The 9368-nt window shown below is 48.5% G+C and overlaps 1 protein-coding gene across 1 annotated transcript in view; it reads right to left on the bottom strand.

Annotated features, from left to right (window-relative positions):
- Positions 1 to 1579: 1579 nt before the first annotated feature.
- The window catches only part of TAS1R2 (taste 1 receptor member 2), an 8702-nt gene continuing 913 nt past the window's right edge, over positions 1580 to 9368 (bottom strand). Inside the window, exons 2-6 of the mRNA XM_027842701.1 lie at positions 8719 to 9019; positions 7598 to 8371; positions 5842 to 6054; positions 5076 to 5196; positions 1580 to 3311 (exon numbers count right to left, since the gene is read on the bottom strand). Coding sequence (XP_027698502.1) covers positions 2383 to 3311; positions 5076 to 5196; positions 5842 to 6054; positions 7598 to 8371; positions 8719 to 9019 — 2338 coding nt within the window. The 3' untranslated portion in view covers positions 1580 to 2382. The remainder of the gene's footprint in view (positions 3312 to 5075; positions 5197 to 5841; positions 6055 to 7597; positions 8372 to 8718; positions 9020 to 9368) is intronic.

Genomic DNA, 9368 nt, shown 5'->3' with positions numbered 1-9368 from the left:
ATGTTGGATTATCCAACTACCATGGTTTCCTTCCAGTAGCCAACATAACTAAGAATTGCCTCAGTGGGACATCCCTCCTCTCCCTACATGGCTTCTATGACCCTCTGAGTGTCACAGCTGTTGAGAAAGACAGCCACAAGGCCAGTTAACAGTTCTCAGAATTTCCTCTGGTGTTAGACTCCCAATAGGGGAAGATTTAGAGAGGAGAATGAAGGTGGCCCACAGGAAAGACAGGAGCAGAAACCAGTCACCTAAGAGCCAACACACCACATACTCACATATGCCTTAGGTCAGTTAACTGCCCTCAGCCTCTGAGAAAAACCAAAGAGGAAACTCATTTCTATAAAAGCAAGTAAGACTCAGGCTAGACTCGAGAAGCAGCTTCCTGTCTTTCAATTCTACATTTAAATGAACTACAGGGAGAGAAATTCCCTTCCAGCCCTAACACATGGTTACAATAATTAACTCATGTTAAACCTAGGGGACAATATAATGGCTCCTAAGGTCCACTTAATTCCCTCCAGTTGCCTTTGGGGAGTTTATTTTAGATGAAAAAAGTCTGAGTTCAGTCGCAACTGCTCTAAGACCCCAGTTAGGAAAATTCCTATTACTTAGGCTAGAGGTTGAGTTCTCTGCCAAACCCTTTATCTGTATCTATATTTATCCCCTGACCTCTTTATGGTTGAGGTAAAATTCAGTTTACGTGAAATGTATGGGTAATGAAACAGCAAATAATATTATAGTGTCTGCATACAAGCAGGAAGTAGGAAACCACATTGAAGAAAGAGCTAATCTTTCTTTGGAACCCCCATTGGCCTGGGTATACTTCTCTGAGACGGCACTCACCTCTTTGCTATCTCTCCTCTCTGCCACATCTTTGTCCCAGCTTTGCTCCATTTGCTCTAACCCCTCACATCTGGGCTCTCAGAACCTCTTTTGCGCCCTCCCATCCTGAGATAGTTTCTCCTTTCACACAAATTATTTAGGGCATGACCCATTTTTCTCACTGACTGGCTTTGATTGATTCAGAGGTATACAGGCCCTGTTCCCATCCAGTGTGAGTCAATCAAAACCCTAATCAAGACACCAACCCAAATGGGGTGGTTTTGATCCCTCTTCTACCCAAGGAGAGCTTGAACAACAAGACAAACAAAGGTCTATTTGACAAGCATTTATTACATGTCTTATCCAAGATCAGGATTGTACGAGGCACTCTTCTGAGAGAAGACAAGACCTCCACCCTCTACAAGTTGGGGAGAGAAGACCACAGAAGAACACTCTACAGGCATCCCCACCCTTATAATACAACAACAACAAGAAGAGTTAGTGTTTTTAGAGCACTTTTAAGGTCTGCAAAGTACTTTACACCTATTATCACATTGGATCTTTTTTGACTACAGATAGGGGTGTGCTGGAATCTGCTCCTACTGGCTTGAGAGAGCTGATTGTTAAATTTTCAATGTGGCCATTTACACTTCAGCAAGCTACAAACCAAGGTGTGAGTTACTGTTTTGTTGATTATATAAATTTAAAGTGATGGAGAAAATGTTAATAACACAGATTAAAATTTAAAAGGATGTCATGTGCACATTTATTTTTTTCAGAGAGACAGTTGTTTAGACATTTACCAGCATACTCATAATTACAGTATACAACTGGAAGTCTTGCTGAAAAGCAGAAGTGAAAGATTCCCCATCTGTAAAATGTGGAAGTTGGGTCAGCTGGTCTCCAAGGTCCCTTTTAGCTCTAAATCCTATAAAACCTACGACTAGATCATTTAAAGGGCCTCACAAATTTGGTTAAATATGAGCTTATCATTGCCCATCGTCACCACCAGTTGGCAGCTGAGTATCACTCAAGTAAAAAGCTGACTTGTGTTTTGGAGCCCGAAAAGGGCCAGAGTCATGGGACTTCAAAGTTCATCTAGGCCAACCCCTACGAGAACAGGAATCTTCTCTACGACATCCATGATAACCATGGGCGATGGATAAACATGGAATCTTCTCCACAACACCCATGGCCAACTGGTTTCCCCTTGAAGAGCTCCAGTGCTCGAGAACTCACTAGCACCAGAATCAGCCTACACTTGCACTATTCCCCCAAGACTAACTGGAGAAAAGCGAGCTTCGGTGTTTTTTGAGTCAGCAGAAGAGGACCAATTCTGATGAAATTTGAATAGGGCAAATCAGGGACTGCCTGTCGGTTTAAAAGTCAAAGGAAGATAAAAATGAGGTCATCACTGTCCATCAAGGAAAACTTCCTGGGGGACATAAGCCTTGATCAGAGTAAGTCTGGTGTCCTTCAGTTCGTCCAACTGATTCAAATGTTAAGGGATTTCCTAACCCCTCTCCCTTTGTCTCCCCCTTGCCCAGCCAGCCCAGACTAATCCTTCCTCATAGTGTAGCCCTGGATCACATTGTTGAAATAGGCCAATGTGTTACGCTCAGGGTAGAAAAGAATCATGTAACACTTGGGGCCAAAATACCCCACGCTGATGCCAAGCAAATTGATCACTGTGACGGACACATCAAAGATGTTGACCAGAACCCCCTGGTAGACGGACATGAAGGTACAGAGGAAGACGGAAGAGGTGAAGTAGAAGGTCATGCTGAGAGTGATGAACTTGGCTTCATTGTAATTTGTTGGCAGCTCCTTGCCCATATAGGAAAAACTGAAGCCAAAGACAGAGAGGATGAGGTCCAAGCTAGTGTTAAGCAGCAAGGCCTTGCTGTAGTTGGCATTGCAGTTGAGAATCAATATCTGAGTGTCGTCAGGGTCAAATTGAGTGGTGAGGTTGGTGGGTATGACCATAATATTGGTAGTCACAATGACCACCTTAAGCAGAGTGATCAGCACCACAAAGACATAGGGCCCATTGTACTTGACCCAGTAGCCATAGGCGCGAGGCAGCCGACGCGCCATCTTGAAGATGCAGACGATCTGGAAGGATCGGACGGTGATGCAGGCAATGCAGACCGTAAAGCACAGGGTAAAGAGGGTCTGGCGGCAGAGGCAGCTGAGGACGGTGGGCCGTCCTATGTACACAGGCACCGAGGCATAGGCCACCAGCAGCGGGGTCAGCATGAGGAAGCACATCCGGCCCCCCGCGGAACGTACCATGGGGGTCTGGAAGTGCATCCAGAAGATGATGAGGATAGCCAGCGTCCCGAGGAAGCCTAGGCTGGCAGCGACCACCACGATGATGGTGGGCGGCTCCTGCCACTCCAGGAACCGCAGGTGCCTCTTGAAGCACCGGCTATCCCCTTCCCTGGACCACTCATTCTCTGGGCAGGACTGGCATTCAGAATCATCTGCAATGAGCCAGGTTGAAGGGTAAGAGGCAGAATAAGAAATTGCCCTGTCCTCAAAGACAGCCAATCCCCCTGCCCATTAGGATGGGCAGTGCCTGAGAGGTCAGGTCCTTATCCGGGCCCTCATCATCTCACATACTTGGGTCAAGGCCACAGCCTTTTACCTGGTACCCACCCTTCTGCTTCTGTCCCTCCAATTCCTCTAGACGTGGTCATCCTTATAAAATTCAGTCTTCATCATATCACTCCTCTGCTCAATATCCTCTAATGGCTCCTTATTACTTCAGGTCCAAACTCTTCTACCTGATATCTAATGCCCTCTACAGCCAACCTGCCCACCTAACCCTCCTTCCTCTCTCCCCAGTGTCTACCCTCCAGGCCTGCACGAGCACACACACACACACACACACACACACACACACACACCTCACTACCTTTGCTCACATTGCTTGTTCCATCACCCATTCCTTTTCCCTTCCCATCCTTCAAGGCCAAGCTTCCATTCTGCCTCCCCTGGGAAGACTTTCTTGACTTTCTAAAGCCCACAATGAGCTCCTTTCTCTGATTCCCTGAAGAACTCACTGCCTATTTTGACCAAGTATGATTGAAAACACAACCCTTGCTTGAAAGGCAACACAGTATAAAGTGGAAGGAGGACTGAACTTGGCACCATGAGAACTGGGCTCAATTCCTCTGACATTTACTCACCCTGGGTCCTTATGACCTCTTTGGGCTTTCCTCATCTGCAAAATAGAGCTGATAATACATGCACTACCTACTTCATAGGGCAGTTGTGAGGAAAGTATCACGGAAATCTTACAGGGTTGTAGAAAGGGGAGGCTATTTTTCATGCTCAATAATTGTTTATTCTTTGGGTCTCAGTTTTTTCCCATGTAAAATGAGGATGTTTCCTGCCCAGTTGACATCCTATTTCATCCAGTTATGGTAAGGATCCCATAAGCTCATGGATAGGAAGGGGTCTGAATAATAAAAATGATGTTTTTTTTTTATTATATCATGATCTCTGAAGCTCAGTTTCTTCCTCTGTATAATGGGCACAATAATGCTCGCATCCCCTACCTCACAGGGTTGTTAGGCAGAAAGTGTCTTGGAAATGAGAAAGTGTTAGGCGAATGTGATTGTTGTCTTCAATGCGAGTGATGCCAGCGTCAATTGAAGATGGAGTTTAGAAAAATTCCCGTTGCCTTCAGGGTTGACCTCCCCTTCATGATACCCATCATTTCAGAGATGTTAAAACTGAAGCCAGAAAAGTGGGGCAGGAGGATAGTCACTTTTCTAGGCAGACCAAGAAGTAATGGGGCCTGGAAATGGTCCTGGTGATCCCAGGGTCCTGTGGCCTCAGACCAGGAGAAATTGACTCCCCACTCCTAGAATCACACTGACTGCTACCAGGAGGTCTTACCTAGCCTTCCAGCTTTCTCTCCCATCGATGGAGAATGTGGGAAATGCCAGCCCAGCCCCACCCCCACAGGCTTCCCCAGCCTTTCTAAGCTATCTCTAGGCAGCTTCAGAGGGGGTGAGAGGCTGGTGCTTTCATTCATGCTATTAGGAGTTTTCTCAATTTGCCTGCAGGTGAAAACACCCTCCAACCAAAACAGGAACTGGCCAGCCGAGAGCACCCTCCCCAGATTGGGGAGGCCTGCCCTCTGGGCTCTTTTGGTGGGGTGGCAGGGAATAGCAGGGGTCTGAGGGCTGGGCTAGCCGGTGCCTCCGGGCTGGCTAGGGGAGCCACAGGTGTCCTACCTGACTGGTTGAGGTAGGTCCCAGCCGAGCAGTTGACACACTCAAAGCAGCAGGTATGCAGCCCCACTGGTTTCTTCCACTGACCCAGCTGACAATTCCTGGAGCAGACTGAGTAGGGAACCTGAAGAGAGGAGAGAGAGAGGCGCTAAGCCGCTCTGCTCTCAGCTGAGGTCCTTGTCCTTCCCCTCCATTGCCACTACTACCAGCTGAGCTGAGGCCTTCATCAGCTGGACTAGTGTGAGGGCCTTCTAACTGATTTCTCTGTTCCTTCTCCAACCCATCCTTCATATGTCTATAAATCATTCCACTATATACCTCTGACCATGTCACTACCCTGCTCAAAAACTGTCTATAGCTCCCTGTTGCCTAAAATACCATTTGAGCTACTGGGCACCTGCACAATATCTCTTTGCTAGCCTTTATCTAACACTGTATTTCCTCATGAGTTCTACATTCCAGCCAAACTGGACCGTTAGCTTTTTCCCAACCTCAGCCTGCCCTCCTCTGCCTCTGCATTTCTCCCTCCTACCCAGTGCCTCTATCTCTCAACTTCCTTGTCTCTGAAGGTAGGACCTATTTATTCCCCATAGATTCCTTCTTTTAGAATTTGCAATGAGACCTGGGCAAACTCCTTCACCTTTCTGTGTTTTCTCTCTTATAAAAAGAAGGGTTTTGACTAAATTATCTCCCAAAACTCTCCCACCTGTCTCCAGGCCAGGTCCCGGGGAACTGCCAACCCCGCATATCCAGTCCCCCCAGAGCTGACCATGTTGTTGGGTGTGTTCCAGGAGATGTTGGTGGCCACCTTCCACAACTTCCGTCGGTCTGATCTGTAGAAGGCGATGCTCTCGAAGGGGTTGCGGCCCTCTTCCCACTGCCACTGAATGACCTCTAAGCCCAAGGGTGGATCCCCATTCTCGTTAAAGAATATTCTGTGACCCAATAGGGTGAAGTTCACCTTCCGAATTTCCTGGAGCAACTAGGCCGGGGAAAAGGCAAGGGTAAGGATGGGGCTCACTGACCCCCAGCTCTCCATCCCGTCCCCTAGGTCCCAGGGTCTGGATCAGTCAGTCAGTCAAAAAGCATTTATTAAGTGCTTCCTTATCCCAGGCATACAATGAAAGGCAAAAACACTGTCCTTGCACCCAAAGAGCTCATATTACCATGGGGGAGACAAACACACACACACACACACGATACAAACAAAAGAGAGGCAGAATATTACAGTGAAAACAACATGGGATTGGGAGTCAGAGGACCTGGGCTTCAGATGTTTGATAAGGACAGAAGGGAAGGGACTTCATAGCCCTGCTCCTCTAAGACTGGGGGGTTACGGGAAGGTGGCTTTAAGTCCAACACCAAGGAGAATTTCCTGACTGTATGATGGCACTAGAATGACTTGTCAAAGGATAGAATGGACACGTGCACTTTGGACGAGTCAATTCCCTTCTCTTGACCTCAGTTTCCCCCACATGCAGGTCAGCCCTCCTTACCCTTCACCCACTGGACTATGTTACAATCCCCAGTTGGCTTGCCTACCTTCCTTCTCTTCTTACCAGAACCCATCCCCCACGCTGCTGCCAAACCAATATTCCAAAAATGCAAATCCCCTGTCACTTCCACCCTACTAAAAAAATCTCCGACTGCATCTAATTTCCCCCGCTTGGCATTGAAGGCCCTCACCAGTGTGGCCCGCCTACCTTCCCGGGCTTATCTGTATTAGTCTCCTTACCTACCCTCCAGTCCACTCCAACCATCCTGACAGAGGTCCCCTGTGTGTGACCACCCATCTCCTGATGTCGCGCCTTTGCACACGTGGAGCTCCATGTCTGGCAGGCCTGCCTCATTCCCAACTTCCTTCAAAGTTCAGACTCAGGGGCCCCTTCCTGTGTGAGTCCTTTCCTGATCCCCTCCATTATTAGCAATCCCTCCCTCTTGAAATGATATGTGTTATTGTTCAGTCGTTTCAGTTGCGTACGACTCTTCTTGACCCCATTGGGGGTTTTCTTGGCAGAGCTCCTGGAGTGCATTGCCATTTCCTTCTCCAGCTCATTTTACAGATAGGGAAACTGAGCCAAATAGGGTGAAGTGACTTCTTCAGGGTCACACACCTAGGAAGTGTCTGAATCAGGATTCAAATTCAGGTTTTCCTGACTTCGAATCCAACACACCATCCTGTTGCTACCAGAAATAATACCCAGTATTTATACAATACTTTGAGGTTTGCAGAACGCTTTACCTATATTACCTCATTTGATCCTCATAGCAACTATGTAAAGTAAATGCTATTATTTTCCCTGTTTTACAGATGAGGAAACTGAGGCTACAAGAGATCAAGCGACTTGCCCAGAATCACAGAACTAGGGACCCTGGTATCTGAGACAGGATTTGAACTCATGTCTTCCTTTCTCCAAGTCCAGTGCTCTATCAACTGGGTAACCCCATAAGTAAACTCCTTGCTACCCTGAAGTCAGCCAACAGCGGGTCAGTCTACGTCCCCATCCATCCCAAGCCAGATTCACCTTCCAAGGATACACCACGCCTTTGGAGCAGCTGGTACCATTGCAGCCAAGCAGGTGGTGCAGGGCGTGGGCCACGGCATAGACGGCCGAGTAGACATTGTAGACCACACGCTCCCCAGAGAGAGTGAGGATGGTGCTGTAGGATATCGTGGTGTCCAGGCAGCTGTCGCATTCCTGGTTGCAGGTGGGCTCTGACCTATTCTTGCTCACCACGGGCCTCTTGACATAAGTCTGCCTGACCCTGAAGTCACTGAAGCCAGGGATGGGGATGTTCTGGGTGGTGATGCCCAGAAAGGTGCCAGCTAGCTGGATATTGGAGATGTTATGGATGACAGGGTCAATGGACCAGGACTCTGAGGCGATCCACACGGTGCCCGTGAGGTTCTGACAGATGACCTCCTCAAAGAAGTCTAAGAGGACCAGGTCCAAGGACATCACAGCCACCACGTTGGCTGTGCTCTTCTTGATCTTATCCACTATGACCTCTATCCTTTTCTTCTCCGGGGGGAGTATGGTCCGGTTGGCCAAGGGGACAGGAAGCGACTCCTGGAAGGCAATACAGATATCCCTCCCCTCCAGCTTCTCATTGAACAGTTGGCTGTTCTCCCGGCCATAATCATCACTGCTTGCAATGACAATGACCCAGTTCCAGCCGAAGTGGGCCATGAGCTGAATCATGGCCTCGACCTGATGTTCGCCACTGGGAATGGTGCGGAATAAAGCCGGGAATCTACTGCTGTCCCGAAGGTCATCACTGATGGCGCTGTAGGTGATCTGGGAGGGGTGGGGAAGAGCTCCTGTCATCATCACTGATATTGGCAGTAAAAGCAACCGGGAAACACGGGACTTAGGAGGAAACATTTTGGCTGTCCAGTCCAACCTTCCCATTTTACAGAGGAGGAAATAGAGACTAGGAGACGTGAAGTGACTGAGGAAGAAAGCACTGATGGTTCAACCTAGTTCAACCCTTTGATTTTACAGAAAAGTCAACTGAGACTCAGAAAGGTTAATCGACTTTCCCAGGTTGCTACAGCTACTAAGTGTCTGAGGCTGGATTTGAAGTCAGGCCTTCCTGAGTTCAGGTCCAATGCCCGCTCTACTAAGAAGGAAGAATGACTCACCTGTGGAAGGAGGAAGAGGGAAAGGAGGTTGCTGACGGTGATGACAGACTCGGCGGTGTCAGGGCCAATGACAGCCACCACTCGGGGCTCATAGCTGCTGTAGTCATGCTGGATGGGCAGATTGAAGTTCTCCTTGGCCAGGAAGTAGAGGACAGGCTGGATATTGTTGGTGATGTAACACACATCCACCATCTCGTACCCCAGCAACAGCCCAGGCAGCAAACTGCTGTCATTATTGATCTCCTCCACGGCAAAACGCATGGCTTGCATCAGATTGTAGCCCAGCACCTTCACTTCATAGCTGAGGGCAGGTAGACCAAAGGAGGTACAGAGGGAGAGAGACAGACACAGACAGAGACAGCGGGACAGAGACAGAGAGATGGATCAACCCCATTCTTGCTTTCTATTGTAAAACTAATATACCACCTACAGCACCGGCTGCCCTGGGGAATTCTGGCCACTTTATCAAATCACACTCACCACTAAGATCCCACCCTCACTTCCACCATCTCCATTCTCATCCCCATCCCCACTTGCACCACCCCACCCTCATCCTCACCCTCACTTCTTCCATCCTCACCCTCACCCTCACTTCCACCATCCCCATTCTCATCCCCATCCCCACTTGCACCACCCCACCCTCATCCTCA

The sequence above is a fragment of the Vombatus ursinus genome, unplaced genomic scaffold (genome assembly GCF_900497805.2).
Source record: "Vombatus ursinus unplaced genomic scaffold, bare-nosed wombat genome assembly UNPS02014884.1, whole genome shotgun sequence".
Taxonomy (NCBI): Eukaryota; Metazoa; Chordata; class Mammalia; order Diprotodontia; family Vombatidae; genus Vombatus; species Vombatus ursinus.
The sequence above is the reverse complement of the archived record's forward strand: the minus strand, read 5'-3'. Positions and strand labels throughout refer to the sequence as shown.